General features: G+C 38.6%; 1 protein-coding gene across 7 annotated transcripts in view; it reads right to left on the reverse strand.

Moving 5' to 3' along the window:
• Positions 1-25,841, reverse strand: part of IL16 (interleukin 16) — a 46,822-nt gene that overhangs the window by 10,445 nt on the left and 10,536 nt on the right. For 3 of the 7 annotated variants that reach the window (XM_035335337.1, XM_035335330.1, XM_035335332.1), the window contains exons 3-15: positions 21,856-22,267; positions 12,938-13,074; positions 12,083-12,215; positions 9,940-10,036; positions 9,338-9,480; positions 6,822-6,932; positions 5,293-5,407; positions 5,007-5,080; positions 4,703-4,916; positions 3,605-3,722; positions 2,249-2,381; positions 1,242-1,329; positions 266-741 (exon numbers count right to left, since the gene is read on the reverse strand). In XM_035335337.1, the coding sequence (XP_035191228.1) occupies positions 266-741; positions 1,242-1,329; positions 2,249-2,381; positions 3,605-3,722; positions 4,703-4,916; positions 5,007-5,080; positions 5,293-5,407; positions 6,822-6,932; positions 9,338-9,480; positions 9,940-10,036; positions 12,083-12,215; positions 12,938-13,074; positions 21,856-22,267 (2,251 nt within the window). Of the gene's footprint in view, positions 1-265; positions 742-1,241; positions 1,330-2,248; positions 2,382-3,604; positions 3,723-4,702; positions 4,917-5,006; positions 5,081-5,292; positions 5,408-6,821; positions 6,933-8,805; positions 8,970-9,337; positions 9,481-9,939; positions 10,037-11,527; positions 11,668-12,082; positions 12,216-12,937; positions 13,075-21,855; positions 22,268-25,841 lie in introns of those variants that run through there. The other 4 variants (XM_035335331.1, XM_035335334.1, XM_035335335.1 and 1 more) reach the window with 4 other exon arrangements.

A 25,841-nucleotide genomic window follows, 5' to 3' on the forward strand; every position in this document is an offset into this window, starting at 1 on the left:
ATGGAATCAAATTTCCTTCAGGCACTTCTCTGCATCATGACCAGTTTTGAACATCATGTTTAGAACTAAGGTGGCTTCACTCAGATACATTCTTCATTATTTTCAAAACAGAACCACCTCATCCCCTTCCCCCAGTCCTCACAAACATTAACACACTCTTTCTTCCCTGTCTTTCTGTTATCATTGAAGTCACTCTCTCTGCTTTACTCCTTCCCCTGCCTCACTCACAAATGCACACATGTAAATTTTGCAAATTTTGCTTTACCTGAAGGTTTGCAGAAGGTGATACAGCCACTTCGGATACAAGCTTTTCATTTCTGTCTGCATTACACTGGTCGTTTCCTGTGCAGTCCTGCTTAAAATATTTCCTTGGTGGAGGTTTGGGCTTTGATGATTTAGGTTTTCTAACAAGAATCTCTGTTGGTTTCTTAGCATTTTGCAAGGGTCGACCTCCTTCACTACAAGTAGGAGGGGAATTTCTTTCCAAACTATTTCCAGACAATGAGTACAGCAGGCCAGGCTGTCTTGTAATTGGCACATCAACGCTATGTACCCTTTCTTTCAAGTCACACAATTGGTATGCAGCTCCATTATTACACAAGGACCGAGGGTTGTAGCTGCTGTCACTGCTGGAGCGGGTCATTAGCTTCTGTGCCCTGCGGTTGCAATATGAAGCGTTCTTTTCAATATGTTTTTCACATGGGTGTCTTCCATGCCAGCTTGTGTCTAGTTTTTTAACACCTGTATCAGGAAGATGATCAAAATGGCTATTCAGATACATGCAAAGGTCTTGCTTCTAATATTCAGCTGATTAAATTTGTGGCTAAATGCCTTCATCAGTTGATGCAAAGTTGTGATTTGTGCATCACACCATTAAAGGTGTGTAAATTAATGTCAGTGGTTAAATTCAGTTCTTTGTTGTCATGGTCTTGTCGCCTACTGACAGTCTGAAAAGCTTTAAGCAGCAATTTTGCACTAGAAATGATAAGCAAGAGCAAGAAGTTGTTTGCACAATGCATTTTTTTTCTTGCTCTGTATCAGAGAAATGTCTTTTCTCATCATTCTTTAGTAACGTATCTTAGGAGGCATGTTAGGAGTCATGTCCTGTGAGTTCTTCTCCTCTTCTTTCTGACTCCAGGCAACTTGAATCTTACCAAGAATTCAGCTATAGCACATACTCATCCTATATATCTTCTAAAGTGAAAATTACTGCATGTCAATGAATGTGGTCATCCCCTTACCTTCAGTACTCCATTGGTGTCTATCCCTTCCAAATCTGTTGCTTTCCACAGCTTGTGCAACAGCTTCTTTTAGCTGTTGCTCAGATACCTAGGAAATATCAAACTGTTTTACTCTTACAAGATTGCTGTGTGATGAGTAACATTTAAATATTGATTCCTTTCACAAAGTTTTCTAATTTTTATAAGTTCTCTAACTGAAATAAATAGACCTAGTTATATCATGTATCAGAGAATTTTAAAGCTAAGCAAGTACACACCATTATATTGGCATATATTCCAATATAGTTGAAATTTCTCTATACACATGGTTTTTATAGCGGTTGTTTTGGTAAAATGGGATTTGTCAAAGATAAATGTCCTTTTGCATATTTCACTAGAAATTTAATTCTAGACCTACCAGTGTAAGATGATATAATACTGAATTTTATGATAATTTAATGCAATGAATTAAACATTATCACTTGTACTGTACTTGGTGTTAGGAAGCATTTTGTAGAAAATTATTTTAAGAAAAAATATTTTAATAATAAACATTGATTGAGCAAGCCCTAAATTTTAATTATGGTATGGAAGTTGATGGCTATATATATCTTTCTTCCCCCACTTCTTCCTCTTTTGGGGTGGAGGGGTATGTTCCCACTTCCAAGGGAAAAAAGGTATTTTTTCTTATTAAAAATTCTTTCTTGAATAGAGTTTCTTGTTCTAAGAAATATAATTTGTTTTATCCCTTAAATGTTATTTCTGTAGTTTCCTTATTCACAGCACGGAAACTTACTGTCTCCATCAACCTTCAAATCTTACATGATTATATGTAAGAACATATCTCAGGTTTGTACCCTAATCTGTCTCATACTTGCAGTGACACTTATAGAGGGATCACAGTCTTTGCTATCAACATTGTTTCACTTGTTTGTAGATTAGCACCTCTTTTCTTACTTAATCTTAGTTCATCAGTTTGTTTTGTTTTGTTTTGTTTTAATTGAAAATCAGAAAGAATACAGTGCTACCTGTGGTTCAGGGTGTCTGCTGATAATAATTTGCACTGCACCAGGATCACAGTGACTCAGCATGGCATAAACTTCATTAAGAGTCATATTTTGTACTGATGCTTCATTAATTTCAATAATTTCATCTCCACACCTAGAGATATGAAAAAAAAAAAAATGTGAACAAAACAGATGTGATGTTTTCCTCCCAACCTTGTCTCACCCATGTGAAAGTATTCAAGAAGCAGATTCCATGTGGTTGACCTCTAATTTGATCACAGATTAATCACCATGTCTCATTGTTCCCTTTACATATAATGGAATTGGAATGAGTTCGATGTAGAGTTTTCTTCGATTTATGGCCTTGTTGCATGCAACTTATGAACTTTATGCTCAGCTATGCACGCTTTGTATCTGTGATCTTTCTTCTGTATGCAGCTCAGCTGCAGTTTCCACCTACATCTTCCTTCCTTCCTATCCAGTTAACACTTCACTTTTCATATCTTTATGGTCTGTTAGTGTTCTGTTACTGTTATGGTCTCTTAAGATCAGAAAGGATGTTCGTACTTCTGCTATGTGTGAGTAACTTGTTAATACAAAAATTCTAATGACAAATTATTTTAATCCAGGTGACTGCTAGACTGAATATTCCCAGATGAAATCCTAATTTGGCCTGCATAGAAACTGTGAGCACTCTCCTCTGCTTTACTGAAAATACCCACATACATTAAGAGGCCTACACAAGCCATTGTTTCATATCATACAAACTTTCAAATAGTGAAGAACAGTTCTTTCAGCTAAGTTCTTGGGCATGTAGAGAGAGGAGGATTACAGAGCACACAAATTTAAATCAAAAAAAGCCTCACTGAAAATGCTGTGTTCTATTCAACTCTAAATATGTTCAGCATGACTGCTAGTTCATAAATCTTATGAGGAGAATTTCTACTAAATACCATTTTGTAAATTTTATTTTTATTGGTGAGAAGGGATAGAATTTGAAGAGCTTTCATAAGGAAAAAATAGTGTGCATACAAGCCAGAATATACCATCTATTGTTTGTTTGTTTTTTTCCCCCAGATATGTTTTTATTGCTTCACTTAGAAATCTTCTCCATAAAGAATTCTATATGCTTGTCTAAGTCCTCTAAAGCCTGCCTAGTGTAGACAAAAGACAATAGTGCCACTGGGTTGCTATGTTTCTGGAAATCCCAGATATTACAACTATACATGCTCAAACACTCAGAATAGCACATGTGCTCTAAACCCAAAACTTCCAGAAAGCACTATGACTTCCTGCCCAGTCAGGCAAAATATAAAGCTATAAAACATATCAGAACAATGGAAAACTTTTGTCATATGACACTCTTTTTCATCCTACCTGAGTCTCCCATCCATATGCGCCACAGAACCTGGTGAAAGGGTGTGAATAAAAATCCCTGAAATACACTGGAAGTAGGGGATGCTACACAATCCAATTCCAAGGCCAACACCTGGCTCTGAAAGAAGTAATAATTTTAAAGAAGCATAAGAAACAGTTAAAACAAACAATTGGAGAGAATGTATTTTTTAAAACTATCCAAATGTCTTCAGTTTAAATAACTTCTTTTGAATGAACCAGAGACCTACTCTTGTGCTCATTAATTTTACATATCCAATATTAGCTGCTGCTCCTATTGCTTTTTTTTTTATCCATCCAAGATCCAGTTCATATTTCATTACTGGTACATCACAAACATGGTATGATGGAAGTTTATTTTGAAAAAAATCTTTCATGACAGTTGAATTCAAACGTCTTTACAAGGAAACAGAATTAAAAAATTAAGGAGTAAGTGTGATGTGTGGCCATTGTTTGATGTATCATCACAATCCTCTTTCTGCATTCTATAATGCTGCTTAAGATTTTTGCAAATTCACTCTTTGCACACTAATGCCAGATCCCATACTCTTTGGTGAGTCATGTTGTTACCTTAACATAGACTTTGCTTTGTTCATTATTTTCATGTTCCCATGTTTAAAAGTGTATTTCATCCTGCCTGTTGTTGTTTATAAATATGATAGAAATACAAGAAGATAGGTATGTATTTAATTTCTTTTCAAGCCTCCTCAAGAATAAAACAAGCTGCTTGAATAATAAAAGGATAAATAATAAAATATCCTTGAATAATAAAGCATAAAAGTTGCATAACCTGCTTCATAACTAGTAGTTGTTGCTAAGAGATTTACTTTTTCAAGTGATGGACATGAATGTGACAATCAAATGCTTGAGTTTAAAAAAAAAAAAAAAAAAAAAAAAGGATTGGCTCTTGAGGACAGAGCTGCTGAAGGATAGTTTTTAGTGCTGGCAGGTACCAAGATCTACTTTAGTATGGCTGGAAAGAAAAACTTAAGAAAAGAACCAGGTTAGTGACGAAAGATTCAGATATGTTCTGTGAATCAGTGCCTTGGTTGCAAGTGCTAAATTAATTTTGGAACTTACCTTTGTTGAGGCTAACTTCCATTATTACCCTGTCATTGGGCTTTGTAGCATTTAATGAGAATGTTGTGCTTTCTGAACTGAAAGAGCTGTTTTCTTTGGTTATGCATATACTAGAGCTCAGTGACTGACACAAGTGGGGTGACAAGTAGCTGGAAGCAGAATGTGGTGTGCTGAAGCTCGTCCGGACTGTAAGCGTCAGAAGACCCTTTTTGGCCTGTTGGAAAGAAAAGATGATTGAATGGGTTGACTTAACATGCATGTTGCATATAAAGACTGAAATTGAGCTGGAAGGAGACTACATAACCTTGAATTTTTGTAGAGCATCATAATGTGTTAATCCATGCATTGATTCTCCATTCAGTTCTAGGATTTCATCACCTGTTTTTAAAAGAAAAAGTCACCCTGTTACTATTACTATATTGTGCAGTAAGTTACGTTATAAATGTACTCAAAAGGAGACTTGGAAATGCAATAATGGATGCAGATGTAAAAGTCACTTATGGCTTATTTCAGCTTTACTTTAATCTGCTGTTAGATATCATTCTTTGGGAACCTGGAGTGGGAAAAGGGAGAGAAGAGGGATATCCCACCTTCTTGTAGCCTTCCATCAGCAGCAGCAGCTCCACCAGGAAAGATGGTTTTGACATAGATGCCTATTGGCCCATAAATGCTGTCTTTCCCTCCAACAATGCTGAAGCCCAGACCCTAATTTATGGAACAAAAATGATGTGTGAGAGCCTAAGTTCAGTTTTCATAATAGCTTATTTGCAGTGTCTTCTGCATCAGCTATATAGGTAGTACTAATAGAATAGTATAATCCATTAAAAAAAAAAAAAAAGGCAATTATATGCCAGTAGTAAAAAATTTCAGTTGAATACTCTCATGATTTGCATTTTGTTTCAGCTGCAAACAATTCCCAATTATAAACTCATAGGAAGGCTTCCAAATCCCTCCTTCTCCCACCCTGGACCAGTATGCAACCTTGAGAGATTCATTTATCTGTTGTTTTCCTTGATTCAACTTCCCCACAAGCAAGAGTTAAAAAAAAAAAAAAAAAAAAAAAACAACACCATATAAGATCTTGATCTTGCAACTAACTGCAGACATTCAGAGGAAGATCTTGTGGATACAACTGCCTCTTACCTTCTACCAAACAGAGTTAATGCATCTTGTAAGCTTAAGCAATGCTGATAGATCCTTGTAGGTAGACACCTCTCTTTGATGTATCTTTTTCCCTATTTTCTTATATAAAAAGTCAGATGCTATCTGCTACCCTCAGAAGGATGTTATAAGACTAATTTGTACCTCTGAAACCATTTAACATCAAATTAAAAATTAAAAAACTGTGCTGATGATGTCCTTACATCATCCCAAAACACAGACAATAAATGATGATTTTGTAAATGATGGTTATCATACTTCATGGAATAACTTCTGAGAGTCATCTCACAGCTTAAATAGTTATAATTAAAATATTAAATACTTAAATAGTTATTAATAACTTTAGAACCTCATTCAACAAGTTTGAAAGGTATATTTTTAAGTTCATAGCTTCTGTATTCTCTCTTTGTTCTGTACTCTGTATTCTGCATCTTCAGTGACAATAGTTTTCTAGATATAATTGTCTTCTGTCTTTCTCCAGACTTTTTTGTGTTTTTTTTGAAAAATGTTTTTTATTGAGGTCCTGTGTGTTTCTGTTATCTTTTGTTTTCCTTCTCATCAGAACAGTCTTTATGGCTCACATCTGACTTGAAGGAAGCTCTGTGGTTGCTTTGCTATTTCAAACCCACAGATGACACTGAGTCTGATTTTGAGCTTACCTCTAACCGTGAAAAAAAAAAAAAAAAGTAGCAGTGAACGTCAGCACTGATGCTGCTAGCTTGATGTGAATGTGTTATTAGAACTTGAAGACTGTGCTTCAGTTCATTTCAAAGGTATATTTCAGTAGGTTAAGAAGGTAATGATGATAACTAATCACTCCTAATAAAGCCTGGATATTAGTTGGTAATCTAGAAGTAGCAACTTAAATACCCTGAAGTAATTTCCTTGAACTTTGCAGTTTACATTTGGGAAATGAATTAAAACTCCATGTATTTTATATTAACAGAACCAGCCTCACCTTCCCTTGTCCTTTCATCAGTACGATGTTTGAGATTACTGAAGCCTGTGAGCCACAAGATGTGTGCACTAGCTGTGCTGTACTTAGTGATCTAGACGGCCTTGAAATTGCCTGTGAACATAAAAAATAATAATAATTTTAAAAAAATAGATACACTCTTAATGCAGAGCCAGATATTTTTTGATGTAGATTAGAGTAACTTGTTTATTTTAAATGTTCTTTATAACTGATGTTACTAAGGGCTTTTAAAAAAATCCTTCTCATTTTCAGAAGCCAGTAGTTTCTTCAGCTGATCAGTTTGCTTGGAACTGAAGACCACACTGAGTAGTCAGGGCTTTTTATGCTAAAACAGATCTTTTTTTTTGTGGTACGTTCAGCAGTTGGTGGTCTGTCTTTTGCTATCTTTAAATGCACATGACTTGAACTTTGAGTTCTTGCTTACTGAAATTGCCCTGTAGTGACTAAACTAGAGCAAAACTAAAACAATTGGCCCTTTAGGTTGTGTGATGGTGTAGAAAGACACGTTTTTGTGGTCTCACTTGACTCTCCGTGCCAAAATCTTGTTTATAACTTGTTTATAGGGGTCCTAGACAAGTATTATGGTATTTACCTCTAAGAACTGAAGTAAGAAACAAGAAGTTCTAACTTCTTCCCTCATTTTGTTACAGAATATAATGGGACATACAGAGACCCTTTTCTGCATTTCCCCAAAAATATGAATTGGTGCTCACAAAAGCCCTTCATATTACAAACTACTCTGCACTGTCTCCATAAGCAACCAAATAGGCTTCTTTCTACACCTGAAATAGGTTGAAGCACATTCTTTTTGCTTGATAACCAAAGCAAGGAATTTCTCAGTGCTTTCTCCCTCCATTCCACAGCTGGTAGATATATTAATTCCAACCCCTGAGATTTGACCCATTTTAATGAACCTTTAATGAAATATTTAATGAAAACCTCCTAATTGAACGCAGAATTGGGAATTAGAAACTAATTTAAGCACTGACAAAAGTCATTACCTAAAGCTAACACAAAGAACAAGGTTCAGCAGGGCCAGAGCTAACAGCACGCATTTACAAGTCCAAGTAAATTCAACACTTTTTTTTTAATGCAGCAAAGTGAAACTAGCAGGTGTGAAAGTGTGTGGAACATCAGTGAAAAATTAGGCTTTCATATCTACCAGAAAATAAGGCTCAATTTGACCCAAATACAAGCTTATTTATTCAACATGGCATTGGGAACATAAGTAAGAAAAGGGAGGTTCCTATGAAAGACCAAAAACATACCCTGGTAAGTGTACAGTGCCACATCAGGATGATTGTTTATTCCCCTTTTTCAGGTCTTCTGAATCTGAAAGTGGAAATCTTCAAATTTCCTCTGATTCTGTCTGTGAGAGGAACTATTTCTGGCTGTGCAAGATATGCTTTGTATATCTGTGTGTGAAGTACACAGAACAGTACCCAGTACTGGGATGCCGCCAAAGAACCTCTGTGGATGGATGGGCAGCACCTGCCACGTGTGACCTTCAAGCAAGATGAAGTCTAGCAAGTGTCTGAGGGTCTGTCTGCATGGGCATTGTTTGGTTGGGATTTGTACTCCAGTTTGTCATCTCCTCACCCCCCTGTTAAAGCCCTCAGACAGGCTCTGGTGCTGTCAGGGTGAAGGACTGCCCAGGGAAAGGCAGGGTGGCAGCAACAAGTCCCCCAGCCAGGCTTCAGAAGGTGGCAGCTGACTGTGAGGAGCTTTGCCTCCATCACCCCACTCTAGGATTCAATGTGGGGACTTTAGCCACAAATATACCCACATGTCCTCTAACCTGCCTCTGCTCTTCTGGGCTGAAGTGGATTGCTTAGTATCCACCTGGATAGCAAAGGGACATACGTTCATGAGGTGGTTGAAATATGTCTGACTCACAGTGGAGTAGAAAGGGGGATGTCTCACACAGCTAGGGGCAGTGACTACCAGCCACGAGGCGAGTCCATACCTGCTTGTGGCCATGTCTGGGCCAACGGAGGTGACTCGGGAGGCTCACGGCAGCAGGGCCCGAAGCTCAGGCCGGGGTTTTATCAGCCACGTGCACAGAGCATCTCCACAGCCAGCGCCGGGGAGATGCCCGGGAAGGGGCCTCTTCAGCGGTGAGCTCTGAGGTGGCTCCAGGTGGCTACCAAGGTGGTGCAAACCACACGGGGCGATTTACACACACTGTAAAACCTGCCGGGGCAAGGGGAGGGAGAAGCTGCTGAAGAAAAGGGGTTTTACTGGCACAGTGCTTTTCCCCCTCTCCTGCTCCACATGAAGGAGGCGTTGGGTTTTAAACAGAGGTAGCAGGCAATACAGAGACTGGAGGTGTCTCTGGCGCCATCTTCCCTAAGAGGAGGTGTCTCCAGCGCCATCTTCCCTGACAGGGCTTGAGAGGAAGGCACATTTTGGCAGAAAGCGTGGCTGCCAGCATCATTCCAAGATTCTCATCTGAGTGTACTTTGTATGTTTTTCAGGTGATTTCCTGTGGTACTTACTGGGGTTCTCCCTCCAGAGCAGTCCAGCTGTTGGGAAAGTGATTTCCGACTGGTATGGAGAGCATGGGGCTGCCGATCTCTGAAGGGCACAGCTTTCCGGGGCGCGGTGCAGTCTGTCTCCCCTGTCCAGTACGGGTTTATGCCTGCCAGACATGGGGAAAGGTCTCAGTTACTTGTCCTAGTTCTTGGCATTTCTGCACATTCATCTAATCAGGTAAATTTTACTTAGAAATGTTTTTCCAGTTGTAAATTTCTGTGAAGGGAGTGATCTTTTTTAATTTTAACTGTATGAGTAGCCATAAGCGTTAAGTATAGTAAAAGCAAGCATTCCCTACCAAAAAGAGCATTAGTTTATTTAGAACCTTCAGAAACCAAACAAACAAAAACATAAAATTGAATGGTTATGCACAACACCCTTGATTGTAGGATATTGTGAATATAAACGGTGATGATTTTTGGTCAGCTGTTCATAACTAAGGATCTCAGCCTAAGTCTGGACAATGGCTGAAATTTCTTTGAACACTGCAGTATCATCACACGATGAAGTGTTGTGCTGTTTGCTCCCCAAATATTACAAGAAAGATTACTTCTTTGCAACTTACTGGTTGAGTTACTGCGAGTCCGTTGACACGTGGCTTTACTGTGCAAAAAACAACCATTTTGTATTTCCAAAGGTCTTTCCTTACAGGTTGACATTTCCTTAAAAACAAACAAACAAAAAGACCAGGGACATTTTAAGTAGAAATTCTTCCACCTGTTGACTTTTTATAATAAGACTGCAAGAAATTCTGGAAAGTGATCTCAATTTAAAAATAAATTTTCTACTAATTTGGCTTGCACAAATTGCAATCTGAATCAAAAACATAGAGCAAAGTTAATTTAAAACAAATAGGCTGATAAAAGAGAACACAGCTCAAAGCTTTGCTAGAAACGTGATTATAACTTGCTAAAGGAATAACATAGAAATAGATTCTGGTCTTTAGTCAGAATGGACAGAAAGTTAATGGTCATCCCCAGTCAATTCAGAGAGGCTAATGTTTTGATGTACAGGTAAACTGTAGCCATACTAGTCTAATTTTTGGAGGTGACTGGCACTTTTGGCTACTAAGCTTTCTTTGTCTTAGAAGGTCATTATTTGCAAAAAGAAGATGTTTAGACGCAGCTTTGCAAAGGTGAATAGGTATATAACTCCTGCTGGTCTTAGAAAGATGACCAAATATGATCTGGGCATTTAAAAACCTTTGTGGCCTAGGCTTTAGTGTTTTGCAAAATCTCAGCCCCCTCTAATTGGAAACTTGTACTTCAAACTATGGCCCCTAGTTCTATCATTTAAAAACATGTAGGTAACACTTTCAGGCTTTTAAATACAAGTTTTTGAAACAGTTTGAAAATAAATAAATGATAACAGCTGGATAACAGTTTGATGTAAGTAGTAACTTCTGGATGTATATTGTTTTTGATAGCCCTATTTCTGTCATGACACAAGGAATGCCATTGATTGTTGAACGAACCACAGTTAAAGGAAGAACATTATTGAATGCAGACCGTATAGGGAAACTGATTGAAGCATAATAAAATTACAAATATAAAAGGGTTTTGGTCAGCAATATTCTGCAGGCGCTAAGAAAATCATAGAGCACCATCAGAGCAGGATCTATATGTTCTGCCTTGTCTGGGGTCAACCAAGACAAGTCCTTTCTTCCAGAAGCCAAACAGTAGTGCTGTTTGTTTCTCAAGAACTAAGCAATGGTAATTTTCCCCTTCGACAGCAGGTGGAGGCATCTGCTAAGTAGCTAAATCCTACTAGGTCTTTCTGGTCCTTTCCTCTAGGGAGCTCTTCAGAATAAAAAAAAATAAATAAAAATTAAAAAATAAAAAATAAAATCACACGGATCCTTAAAGAGGCATTATGAAACTGCTTTTTGCAGTGTTTCTCTCATGAGTCACCTTGCATGAAAAGTCTTTACTGTTAACCTTAAGTATTTTGTAGCAGATTTGTCTTTAAATGCACAGTTCCCCTGGCTGCATCTTGGGTGGTACTACACTACAATAGTTTAATATAGTTCATCTCTGGCCACTTAGGCATTTAAAGGAGTGAAAATAAACAAAAATTTTGGCAGAATCCAGTAGACATCTGTGTGAGACAGTTCACAACATTACAATCTTAGAAAGAGGTACTTTGTACCAGACCTGATAGCAGCTTCAGTCAGGACTGTTTTCTCATTCCAGGATTATACCAGAGCTTTCTATGTGATTCTACTGTAGATTAAAAAGCAGATGACTTTTCTCAGTAGCAGACTCCAGTAACATTCATCCTAAGAACTTCCTAGCTGTAGATTGTACATTAAAAAAAAAAAAAAAAAAAAAAAAAGGCAAAAGAACAAACTCACTACTTCAGTACAGTGCCTGCTTTCTGGATTCATGGATCTTCTTTTAATCCACTTCTATCTTTGCTCAACTTCCAAATGGCAAATGAAAATTGGCAAGCAATTGGTTTCTAAAAGGAGGGATTGTACAGCATTTGCTAGAATTTCCCAGGGCCTTGGCTTCCCCATAGCCTCTGTTTATCTGGGAAAAAGCTATGCTGAAAGCTACCAGAGTCTGACCACAAGAGGTTTGGGGTTTTGTCAGGAAGAGCAAAAACATGTTCTTCAAATGTCTGATGCACAAATTCCCCTTCTCTCTCGAGTAAATGTTGTCAAATCACCCCACAGTTGGAGGGGAAAACACAACTTTCATGCTTACTTTGCTAGCCATCACTATGTTCACCAGCCGTGTTGATGATTGAATGAGACTTTCAGCCTCTTTGCCAGACAGATCTTTAAGTGATTGTCCATTTAGTGTTAACAGTTCGTCCCTTGGGCTCAGACAACCATCCCTTAAAAAAAAAATAAAGAAAAAAGGAACATGCATGCATATCATTTTACAAAGAACAATATGGCACTAGTGTGATAAATGCCTCATTAAGGAGTGAACTGCAATTTTCCCCTTGCTTTGAACAGAACTGCCATGGCATGTTTTGATGTATGATGCGCCCCACCCCTTGCTAGGACTCCTGTTGCTACTCCCTTCTGATCAGGCCTGGTGATCAACAGCTACCTTTCCATGTACACCTGCATCCATCAATAGAGCTCAGACTTTAAGTGTACCTTAGAATAAAGCCATGGTAGGTACTGTTCTTGCTGTATGGCTGCAGTCCTGCTCCAGGCACCCAGAGACACCCTGCTGTGGCTGGTTGCACTGTTCTGACCATGGGCACTGTTACTTGCAGCCATTCCTGGGGTCTAACTACTTTGCCTTTACTATCAGGGCTCTTGTTTTGCCTTAAGTTCTCGGTGCCAAATGGTTCAAGCCACTAGTAGTTCTGCTACCTATGGGGGCAGAGCTCAAGCATGAGCCATTCCCTTCTTTTTCCTGCATTTTTCTGCCTGGAAGCTCCCAGGCTGGCCAGCTTGTATGTAGACAGATGCTCAAGGACTTTGAATAAGAGCTTGCAACCAGGCTACTATGACAGTAGAGAATAACCCATGCTTGTCATGGTCATGCAAAATCTGTGCCAATAGCTCTCTAATAAGCTTGCTAACTCCATACATACTGTACCTGTTTGCTGTGCTTCCAGCAGATACCTTGCAGCCTGTGAACCCTTTCCAGAGAGGTGCACAGTTTGGATTCCTAGAGAGATTGATTCCTGAGCTGCTGTTCCCTGTGGTTGTACACAATCTGCAGATGCAGCTGTCCTGATTCAGGAAGATGAAAGATTACATGAAAGAAAACATACCAAGGGTGTTAAAAGTTACTTATCTTGAGCCTTTTTAAGAAATGCAGAAAACGTCCCTAAAACCAGACTGCCTTTAAGAGATAAAGGCCTTTATATCACTGTGCGACTGTGAACGAATAATTGTATTATATAGTCAGTGTTTAGAAAAAGTTGTTTTCCTTAGGACATCAGTGGCTTCTGTCTAAAAGAGGGGTGTACTACAGCAGAGTGCCTCTGCACAGAGGGGAAGAGAACTGATAATACGCTTTTCATAGTAACTAGATAAATTTTGCTTATGCTAACTATTATAAGAAAAGACAGGGAGGAAAAGTAAACATACACCAGAAAAGGAAATACTCCAGAAACGCAAAATGTCTGAATGAAAAATAAGTGTATACAAAACACTGGAAGCTCCGCCCCAGCTGCTGACTCGTTAAGGAGGGGGCAGGGAGCAAAGATGACTGCAACAATGGAAGATTTTGTCTGCTCCAGGCTGAGGTTGCTGCAGTCTGTGTGTTGCATCTGGAGGACTAATTGTAAGCACATTTGTAACAGAGTTATGAATCATTAACATGTGGGCATACAGAAAGAGAAATAGTCTTAGGTCATATGAGTAAATAAAGCAAGGAATGAATTGACTAAGCATACAAAAGACAACACATTTGTCTAGGAAGTACACTTCTGTAGCACAAATACTTGAACACTTACAAATTCTGAAGAAACAAAAGAAACTGGGAAGTTAGCACACAATTTCTTCTCCATTTGCTCAGTTACATCTCCTAATTCAAGTATTCACTCATTCTCACTCATTCTCCTCCCTGCTAAATCCACCTTCCTTGCCCCCACCAGCCTCTCCATACTCCACAAAGTGAAGAGGGTCCTCAGTGTATCCTGGATCCAGGTTTGTTCCCAGAGATCTGTATGACTGGGGTATAGATTTCTGAAGAGGAAGCACATTTCGTACGTTAGGACAATCCATTGTCAGGACTGCTGTGTTGTGCACAATATATGGCAATTGACTGTCAGTATTGCTCTGGGATCCCCTGGTCCGAGTGCCATGAACTATTTCCAGTGATTTAAAGTCTTCTGACAGCACAAGGAAAGCTATGTAATCACCTTTTTCAGTATCACTAATGTTTCATTTCTGCTCTAAGCAGAGTTCAGCCAGCCCTGAATCTAGAACCATTATGCCCTTTCACCACAGATCAATAGGGATCACAATATACCAGACTGAGGCAAAGGCAAACTTTGGATTTACAGCAATTCCAATAAAGGTCATTGACATCCTGGCTGTTGAAGCCTGGTTCCCATTCTGAGACCTGCTGGAGTAAATCTAAGGCTGTGAATGAAAGAAGTATTTGAGTTTGAGCCCTATGCTCACCACAGGCTGAATTCAGTAGGTAATGGATAAGGGCTATACTTGTATTGACCGACTTGTTAACTCTGTGGGTTTGCTTGCATTCCAGATTGTCTGCCATTAATGAGGAGTGTCTGCATTTTACGAAGCCTCTTTTGTTCAAGAAGAGTGCTTCTAGTGAGTGATAGGTAAGTGCATGAGTATGGACAAAATTCCATTTTAAACCAGTTTGTTTGAACTCTATTATTAGTTTTGGAGCATCTGTATTTACTTTTTACCTAAAGTAAATATCTTTGGGAAATACACGCTTGAAATGTAATGTTCTTTTTTTTTCTTTAAAATCCTTCAGCACGGTGACAAAACAAAGATTATAATTCTAATGTCTTGAAATGTCAGATCTTGAGTAGTAAAAATGTTAGCTAACTTTATTTACGTTTGTTCTTTGCTTTATGTATTAGTAAGAAACTGCAGACTACATTCCGCAAACATGAAACATCCATTAAATTTTTAAGGTTTTCAGAAGGGCGATGTGCTAATTCTAAAGCATAAAAGATGTAAGATAGATATTAAAGGTAGGATCCCTTAGTCGTGTGTACCACTCCCTTGAAATATGTTGACATGCTCTGACTGGTAGTGGTTAGGCACACACATGGAGAACTTTGCATAGTTGTTCTTCTTTCTTCATTTCAGTCTTGGTTTTAACTTAATGGTGGGCCTTTTCAGACTGTCCTTAACTTGTCTCTGCTAAGAACATCATCAGTTCTTAGAACATTCATCAGTTCTCCTACTCTTCCAGTAACTTGCTCATACTGCTCAGCTGCTGCATTGATAGTATTTATAAAAACCTTTGTAATCTAATTGTCAGAAAGGAATTCAGCTCTCATCAGTTTCTCAGGACTTCATAGAGGTGCAATGGGTTTGGCTCTGAGGTGTGTTTGTTTGTTTGTTTTCAGCACTGTTTAAGTCCTTTGGGAAAGATGTGTTTTGTACAATGGGACAAGTGCTAGGGTGGTAATTTTGTGTTGTATTGGGACATATATGTGAAATGACAACAATGAGAACTAATATTAATGTTCTTTTTAAGAGCAATCGGTTGCATTTGCTTAGCTGGAAGAAAAGTTAAATCCACTGTAAACTGCAGAATAAATATTGGGAAAAAATGTTGTTTAAATCTCTAGTCATCTTACCAGGTTGGGCTATATTTCAAATAGTCTCTGTGTGTCAATAGTTTTCAAAACTCATTTACATGAATTACTTAAAAATTAAAAAAAAGATTATTGGGCTGCAGAGACATGTGGCAGATATCTGTATGTTCTCAGCATTTGCACTTTTTGGGATCCTGGATATAGATCATATAATCACATCCAAGTTGTTGCAACATGACAGAAAATTAATAAAAGCTGTTCTTTAGAAAAATAAACACTTGACGAATTCACGTTCCAGCAGTCAATTTGCTTTGGGTTTTGTTCTTTAATGTCTTTTATTTCCTGTCTCATTTGTTATTTTATGCATAGAAATACTGCTGATGGTTCCAAAAGTAAAGGCAGTATTTATTTTGTATCCTCCTCCCTTTTAATGTATCCTGCTGTTTTTGCAAGGTGATTTATAGCTCTGAATGTAGCAAATGCTGAAAATTTGCTAAAATAAGGTTGACAAGTTTGGTGTGTGAGCAGGTGGATTCTAGGTCAACTTTGCCTTCTCATTATTAGAACATATGTTTAAATGTGTATTTGCTGCCAGTGAATAAAATCTTTATAAAGGCTTATAAGGGCCTTTGCAACCCAACACCTTGGAAGTGCATTATAAAAAAAATTAGTCCTTAAGTTGAATCTACTTTGCTGAAACATTAAAATCAAATGTAGAGTTCAAGAGTCTTCTTAAATGTATTTGTGTTGCAGGTGAGAGTAGATTAATTTTTCGTGTGTTTTATTCTGGAAAAGTCATTTGCAAGTCCAGGCCAACTCTCTCCTTCTGCTCCCCTTCTTTTGTTATGCCAAATGAAAAGTTTGAGGATGTTTTTCTATCTGACATTTAAGAGATTTCTTTTCCCTTCATGTTCTCATTAAACATTTCTAGCCCAGAGTCCCATCTCAAAACATCTCATTCCAGATGTTGTTTTGAAATAAGGGTAACCATGGCATCTGTGAAAAACTAGAAAACTTTTGTGCACTCTTAACGTAAGACACAGTAGTTAGATTGTCTGAAATGAAGTAAAGTGTTATACAAGGCTAGTTCAAGTAAGGTCTTTGACTCAGTTAACTAACCATATGACAATGAGCTGATTGACTGTTGTTAAAAAAAAAAAAAAAAAAAAAAGGCCAAAAAAAAAAAAAGTCTTACAACAGTACAATAGTGAATTTAAATATTTGGCTTTTCTGGCCTTCTGACTGCGAAATGGCTGGGATTTCCAAGTGGAATTTAAAGAGAATACAGCCTTTGGGGATTTTTTTCAAGAACCATTTTTTTCTGCATCATTTCTAACAAAGTCCCAGCGTATCTCTGGCACTAACTGAGGTGACTCCACTGATTCTGATATACCCCAGCTAATGCCTTGGTCCTTCCAAAATATTTATAGTAGATGTAATTTGTTTTCCCAGCAGCATATTCCCTTTGCAATTAATAAAATGGTAGAAGCCAGAATGCCTTTAGATGATGCAAGAATCAGGGCATGGGATTCGGGTTCTGCCCTCCATAGACGATCAGAATATTCGATGTTACAGACAGACCTTTCCACCGTTTGTTGGTATGTTTTTCTGGGAGCCTGTGCCCTGGACCACATTTTGCAGCATGCACTATCTTAATAAAAGTCTCGTTTCCAACTTGCTCTGGGGATAGCATGGTCCTGATGTCACAAAACAGGAAGGCTGGGAAGACAGAGCAAATAGAAAAAGGGAGGAAAAAACATAAATGTCTAAATAAATAGTCTCCCTTACTTGCTTTGTTTTTCCATCCTTCCCATAGGCTCATGTTCAAGACATTACAGTCTGTTGCCATAACACTTGTCCTGGTACCAAGCAGCCAACTAACTGGCTTTTGCACAAAGGCAAGTTAATAAAAATAATTCTTGTGATGACCAAGAGAGAAAATGACCTTTTGCTTTTTTTCCTTCTTCAAGCAGTCAGGGACCAAGAGGAGCAAGGACAGAAGAGTTTCTAGAACCAAGAGGAATCATTCAGTCAGATGAGTTCGGATCTAACATTTGTGTAAAGAGCCATCCCTTCCATGTTACAGTTTATTTTAAATGTTTTTTCACTCCTTCCACCATCCTCTGTGGCTCATACCTCAGTGCTTCCGGACTGTCCACAGTGCAGGGAGGAGAGCCCACTAACTGTAATGGAATGCTTCTGGGAGCATCTGTCATACCCAGCATAGACTGTTCTCTGAAGAACAAGTCAATATTGTCTGCTCCTCTCCATCCTTCCTACAACTGACAAAGCCTCAGAGTTTGTAATGACATGAGCAGGCAAGGCTGTCTTCAAAAGTGTTTGCTTTGTCAGTACATCAGGTATCAGATAATTTCTTTTTCTTTTTCTTTTTTTTTTTTTTCCCTCTCAGGCCAACTGAAACTGCTGGGTTTGTGAGAAGCAAACTATAAAGGAGATCTGCTTATTTATAAATTGACAAGCTGGTTTTCCAGCTCTGTCAGTGCCAGAGTAAGTATGCCTCATTTTAGAAGCTAAGTGGTCCAGGAGCTGGCTGAATGGATGATGCCTGGGTAATGCCAGGTGCTCTAGGCACAATGAGCAAGAGTCAATATGAGTGAATCTTGAAACACAGAAACCAAATGAATTAAAAGACTGTTCTCATCATTGTTAGCAGTACATTTAGAGAAGGGGGAAAAATCATTGCTATTTAGAATATATAATGAAAGTAGAGGAGATGCATTGAAGAGGATATGAGAGATTAATGGATCAGACTGAGATATTCTTTCCCAGGTACCATTTTACAGCATGTGAGTTATGTCCTATAAGATTTTGATCCAGCTTTTCTTTGCCTGGGTGTGCATGGTGATGTGTTATTTGCTTTTATTGCATTCCTGGACAATCGGTCAGACAGAAAGAAAGAAATTGTTGGCAAGCCTATGAATTAATGGCCCTTAGTTGTGGCATCTCTACTTGCCTTTCTGCTGAGCAAAATGTAGGTGAATAAAGCTGCTGTTGCAGTGCACATAATGCACTGGGGAGGCAGAGAAGGAAAAAAAGGAAGAATGTGGTATTTGATAGGAAGCGTGGAATAGTTATCTAATGCACTTTGCTGCAAGTCTGACTCCTTCACTACTCCCGGCTGTTGCTGTTTCCTAATCCTTCTTCCCTTGCTTTGAAGTATTTTATAGTTAAGTATACGTTTTCTGTTTCCTCTTTTCCTGTCTGCATAATTTTTTCTTTTCCCTTCTCCATTTCCCTTTTCCCAGATTGTCTCCTGTCTTCTCCATTCTCTTCATGTCATAACAGCTTTTCTGTGACCAAAAAAAAGTGACTGGAAGGTAGGACTTCAGCAGGAGAATGACTTATCAATGGCAGCAGTGTAGGCTAAAGTCGAGGAAGGGCATAACCACTGAGATTTGATACACAGGGCCCTATGCAAAATATAATGGCCATATTTTGTCAGGATTTGAATGACCAAATGTCTCAGGTAACTGCATAGTTTACATGGATGTAGCACTCCCTGAGGTTTTTGCCTTGAATGTCATGAACCACTGAATAGGTGTTGATAGGCTCCTACTTAAGTCTTGTTTCAACCTTCTTCCCTTCCACCAAAGAGATTATAACCTCACTATGGATTATGTGTCAGAGACAACGGTTAAAGTTGTCTGTCCTTTACATGGTGACTGTGCCACCATGCCATATACTTTTGGAAGGAAGTTGTTTGGAAGATGCAATTATGAACTGAACCCCTGTCATCTAGTAGTGCCACACACCATCACAATGAAAATGGTGGTCAGTGTCACAGCTTTTAGCAGCATAAACGTGGGCTATGAATGCCGTGGTTAAAAACAAAAATGTGTGTGTTAGTACAAGTCCGTGCTAGCGCTGTGCTGTGGGGTCAGATGGTGGAGGAGCAATGACGTTATTTTGCAGTCCCATCCCAATCAGTGCGGTACAGTTTCTGTAACAGTGAATCCCATGCAATTTGCAGGGTATGGAACAGAGAGATACTTAAACTTTTAAGCAGTAGAGAAGAACTAGTATCAGGATGCTCCAGGTTCCCCCACTAGCTATGCAGAAGAGAGTCACATGGAGCGTTAAATCATGCTACGCTTTTAAACATTCTTCTCTACTTCCAGTGTGACAGAAAAAAAGTAAGTTATTCAGTTTTGTGGGAGTTATTAGCACCTTCAGAGTCATGCTTAAGGCTGCAGGCACTGGAAAGCAAAAGAATAATGGAATAATCTCAGCAACACCACAGAAAGAATGGAATCAATTTTCTTGAACAAAGACAAGAACCCTTTAACTCTGAGTCACACATCATGAATTTCTGAAGTGTCACATGGATTGAAGAGAGTGTGGTACAATAGAACTTGAAAAATAGTTGTTGACTCCTTTCTTAAACAGAGAGGTTTTAAGCTTAAGTTAACACACTCTATAGAAAGATTGTTATGCCAGGCTTATGCCATATGAAAGAAAAAAAAAAATCACTGCTTTCATAATATAGGGCAAAGCCTCAGCAGCAGTGGTACAGGGTAAGGTCAGTGTAGGAGTTATCATATTTAGCATGCTGAGATAAGAATTTAGAGTTGCTGATCCATGACTCTGAAAGGTAGGAAAATTAGCAAGTGGCACCTGAAGAAGTTTATATTGCTATGAGAGCTCTGGAGAAAGATTTTACTGTGCTTTTTGTCTATAGTGGCAGTAAGCAACCCAAATGCTGCCAGAAAGGCCTGGGTTACTGATTGATTTATGTCACCTTCCATCCAGGCTCCTGACCCATCCTGTTCAGTGACACTAACATTCCAACCTTAGAGAGGGTTTATAGCCTCAGCAGTTGTATTTTATCTGTGCAACAGCATTAGTTATGAGACTTACTCTGTTCCCCAGATCCCTATTTGAGCTGCTTGCCAGCTATAAAAGCAAATAATCTACACTTACAGTCTGCAATAAGATATTGAGTACTTTCACAAGCATATGGATCACGATAGTTATTGGAGCCTGGCATATTTTGGAGGTATGCAAGCAATCAGACTGCAGCAGCTGACACACACCTAAGTGCTTCAGGCTGTGATAAAAGAGAAAAGGGGAGAATCCACAGAGGCCAGCTCCTTCTTTACTCACACATAGAAATCAGCAGAGTGCATGCAGCCTGTTTCCAAATGAAAGGAGGTGGTATGGTTTTGCATGTGACTGAATGTATTTTGGGAGTTTGATCAGTTCCACCTATTTATGTTCTCTGTCAGAATGCAATAGAAAGTTGGCTTGTTTTTGTTCTCATTCTGTGGTTTTGCCAGGGGGCTAAAATACCTCATCACCTGAATTCTGTCCTGCTGCAGTCTTTGTAATATCGGACTGTGTGCTGTGATCATCAGAAAGAAACTCAAGAAGTAAGGGGAGATTCAGATTTTCAGTGACACTCTGTCTTTAGATGTAGAGGTCTGGTTTTAGTCAATTTTTACAGAAGGTAAGTACAATAGATTATGTGAGAGAAATATTATAGGTGAAAGAAACTTTTTTTTTCCCACATAAGCCACTATTTGCATAGGTAAAAAGCATAAAATACTGGGTATTAGAATTATATTAGGTGCTGGGATAACACAGACTGTATTAAAAATAATATCATAGTTGCAGTGACATCCCCCTTCCACTTCACACCAACAGGTAGAAAGAAAGTGAACAAATAGGATATGTCACAGAGAAGGAACTTTCTAAAGGCATCTGAAGTACATTGCCTAGACTGAAAAATGGTTTGGGGGTTAAAATATTTGCTTCTTGATTAAAGAAAAATGGAACATTTACATCTCTAAAAAGAGGTCACTTTCTAAAGAAAATATTTACCTCTTTGGTTTAGAACCACCCCTACCTCCTTCCTGAATCAGATAGAATCTGCCTGCTGAATCTCCTGCGTCTTTAACAGTGTTAATATAATTTATGCTCACATTTATTTTCCTATAGCGACAGTTTTGTATTTTGAGCTGAGTACATATTGCAAGTAGGAAGCATCAGCTGTGCTAGTATGAATACACTGAGGAGTGACCAATCAGTCACTGATTTCAGTAGAACGTTAATCAGCAGAGTGTAACAGCACAGCTGGGAAGCTAATACATTTTCATGCAGTTTATACAGAGCAGGAACACTGCAAGCTCATAAGCTCTGAAAAAGACAGATGGAATCCTGTGTTCCTGAGAAATATGAATTAACCCATTTAGGAATGACTGCAATAGGAAACATTACAATATAACATGCTGTTGCTTACCTTGATGAGTAACTTTCTTCTCATGTTGTTGCAGTTCTCATTTGCTGTAGCCTTGGACTGGACTATGCTGGTGATCACACGTGGAGGATCAGGTGGGCTGTCTTCTGTCTCTGTTGTGCATGGCAGTTGTGTTCTAGGGCAGCAGTCAAAATCCTCTTGACCCCAGCTAGTAGAGATCTCAAAGGGATCAGGGCATTTCTCATCGGGACTTGACCCATCATCACTGTTTTTGGCGTTGCACAATATAAGTGATCTTGAAATGGAGCGAAACTTTCTTGACTTCCTGTTCCCAGCATTGCTCTTTCGATCCATCTTCAGAGAGCTGGTGGTGCTGCCCTTTTTCCTATCGTTCTCCCACTTATGTGGCATGATACCTTCAATAACTTTCTCCGCTTCTCTGGTGCTAAATATCCTCCAGGAAAGGAAATATAAAAAGTAAGTTGTAATATACCCCTACTTAATAACCTACACTACTGAAAAGCCCTAATGAATAAATTGAATCAACAGAGCCTTTCAGTCTGCTAACAGCCACGTGATATCTCATGACTTGCTAATTCTGTTTCTGTGCAGTGCTCTACTAAATTCTCCTTCACCTTTTCATTCTCTTCCCATGCTCCCCAAGCACAATGGAGTGCTTTTAATAAATGTTTTTGATGCTTCCATTGTGCTACTACTTTTTGGCTTCTGCTGAATTTGCATGTTGAAATCCTAAATTGAAAAGGAAGATACTTTAAAAGCATTATTCTATCCTGCTAACATTACTTGAGAAGAGGAAGCTCCTTCTGAAGTTTGATTCATGAAACCACCATAATTCAAAGAAGATTAATCAAATTGTCGAGGTTAAGTTCTCTGCCTGGCACATCTGATTTGTAAGTGGTTTAGCAAAAGTAGATCTTAGCTGTGAGAGTAAGGAATGTCAGGCTGCTATAAAGCTCCTACCTCCACAGACCAGAACTCACTTAAGACTTTGCATTTAACAGTAACAGAGATCCAGTGAAGCACTTTAGATATGAATATCTGATTAAGGATTGAACTGTATAAAGGATTACAGACAGCTCCAATACATCAATCAGAAAGTGTCCCATTACAGAAATGGTTTGCTTCAGTGTATGATACAGCATATCAAATTAAGAGAAAATGGAAGAAATGCTATACAGTCAAAATGTGACAAGTTGGAGCTTTTGTAAATGTAATCAGCATGTTAATGTAGCAGAGGGGAGCTTTGTTAAAGCTGTTTCCTTTTTCTCTCAGAAATTTTGTAGAACTATTTTGTTAGGAATGTATTGGTGCTAGAAAAAAAAATCAATGTGAGGAAGTCTAAATGAATTTCTTTGACTTGCTTAATTTTGATTATCATATTTATTACAAAAGACAGTCTCAAGTATACCACTGAGAGAAAACGGTTGTACAATGTGCTACAAGCTGTCTGGTTTGGGTTTGAATTAGGTGGGCACATATGTACTTTTTACCCAAAATGGTGATACAGAAATAGGAGAAGGCAAATTTTCTAAAGGCTCCTTACAGCCCTGACAAGAAACATAGGCCTTCAAATTCCAGCCAAACCAGACCCATATTTATAAATAAACACAAGATAGCCATATAATAAATGCTAAGGATTATATTTTTTTCCTTTTTTCATCCCATACAAGTAACCAGGGAGGAAAAAAAACAAGAAAAAAAAAAAGGCACTCTCTGGTTGACTGCCTGTTTAAAGGAGCTATATGGCATTCCTGGAGAAGTACCCAATTCAGTGTGAATCTGAATTTGGATTTATAAAATAAAAACCTTGGATATAGCTTTTCCAGGAGGAGAAAAGACGTCCCTTTTTCTCCCAGGGAGTGCAGTCCTTTCTGGTGTTTTTGACAGGTAATCCTCCTGCAACCCTCAGTTATAACTTATTTCTGTCATACCAGTCATAACATTGATCTGCTGCCTGATGTCTCTCTTCCAGAATAAAATCCCCGACACTTCAGAAACTCCTCAGGATTCCCAGCAAGACATGGTGCCATGGCAAAGTTGAAATTTTAAAGTTTCTGGAGAACATGTCAAGTTGAACAAAACTGTTATTTTCTGACTCTCTCCTGTGTGTCTTTGGGAGCCTTCCTGCTGATGTGGAAAAGTCTGACCCCACTTTACAGGAATATTGACCAAAGTAACCAAAGTTACTGGGCTCCCAGCCTTCCCCACACTGTCATGAGGAAAGCTTTCAAACTAAGTTAGCGTATTTTCTTTAGTGCACCAAATGTTCTTTCTTTCTTTCTTTCTTTCTTTTCAGAATTCCCTCTCTTCTTATGAAGACTTGCAACCGTGGCTGAACGCAGCCACAAGCGTGGATGGAGGACAACCCAACAGTACAGCCACGCTCCCTTCATGTGATGTACAGCTCACTCTGAATAAAGGACATCTGAGCTTGTATGTAAGGATACAGAGGGGATGGGGAAGGGGTTGACATGGAATTCAGCTTTAACAGATGGACTTTGTGGTTGACTTGTGATCTTATTTCTCTGGGGTTAATCTCCCTTTCTACACTATTGAGAGAAGCTACTTCTCAGAATTTATTCTGAAGTACAGAGATGAAAAGTGCAATGAATTACATTAGAACAATAGTTTTAAGAACTGTGATAAGTAATTGTTGATGTAATTCAGCGTCACGTTACCGCTTTTTGTATGCTTTTTCACTGATTACATTAGTTAAAATATGACTGATAACACTAATATATAAAGAATTTCAGGGTTTGGTAGTTATTTTTTTAAAAGAACCCTTTTTAGTGTTTTGGTTTGCACAGAAGTTTAGTATACCATAATAGGTATGAACTTAGTTTCAATTTTGTGGTTGGGAAATCTCTGTTAGAGTCACTAGTGTATTAAGAATTTTATCTTGTAAATCTTGATATTGCTTTTCCTGTATGTCTGAAGGTATTTCAGGGGAAGGAAAAAATGTAATCTGGCCCATTAGACCAGAATGTGGACTTGAAAAAGCAATAGGATGGTTAGGATGAGGGGAACTTCATGCTTTGCTGCAGATGTATTAAGGTAACTTCTGCAAGTTTCTACCTCATCACCTGGGTAGAAAGTAACAGATCTAACTTGCTGAAGGTCTGTGGATTGTGCTCACTTTAAAGTCTACAGAAGAGATTGTTGCTCCTTTTGTGATTCTGGCAATCACTATTAGATCTTAGCAATAACAGTGTCAGAAATGAGCCCAAGTTGCACATTCATATCTAAACAATCTTGCCTATGGGGGAAAATTAGGAGAAATAGAAATTCTTGAATGAAATACTATGTTGTACAAATACTAACTGCACTCTTACTTCTGTGAAGAATTAAAAAAAAAAAAAATCACAACCATTAAGCACATGGGTAAGCAGAGGACTTAATAGCTTAATGGTCAAAATACAGCTCTCTGGAGACTGGCAAGATAGAATAAAAGATGGGGAGAGATGTGGGAGGCCTTTCTCACTGCCTGAAGCTGCTGAGCTGAAGAGCATCAGTATTGACCACTGCCATCAATAGTACATGCTTCAAAAGGTGCCTCTGACTAGTGCTAAGCATCTGGGATGCAGGGAAAACAGAAGCACCTGTTGAAACAGGGAAGGAAACATTGCTTCCAGCGAACAATTCCATCACACCCCTCTGCAATTCTCCTGAGAAATTTTACGTTACAGAGAGAGTTTATCTTTAGCTCTGCTGCATCAGTTACTTCCTCCTCCTCCTCCATTGAGCTTTATTAGCTCAAAGACCAAATTTAACCCTGAATGACTTAACTAGTATCTCAACACAGTGGCTGCAGTGAAAATAAGCCCATTAGACCTGAAGATTTTTGGTTAAATGCTTGTTCTTGCTCTAGGGATTAGATTACAGCCCAGGTTTTAACTAAGGCAACATCCTTTCTAGAGCTGCTGATTCAGGGTTGCATGAGCGACAGAAATATAGGAGCCACCAAAAAAAATATTCTATAAGTTTTCCAGTAAAAATATCCAGAAACA

The sequence above is a fragment of the Oxyura jamaicensis genome, chromosome 10 (assembly GCF_011077185.1).
Source record: "Oxyura jamaicensis isolate SHBP4307 breed ruddy duck chromosome 10, BPBGC_Ojam_1.0, whole genome shotgun sequence".
NCBI lineage: Eukaryota > Metazoa > Chordata > Aves > Anseriformes > Anatidae > Oxyura > Oxyura jamaicensis.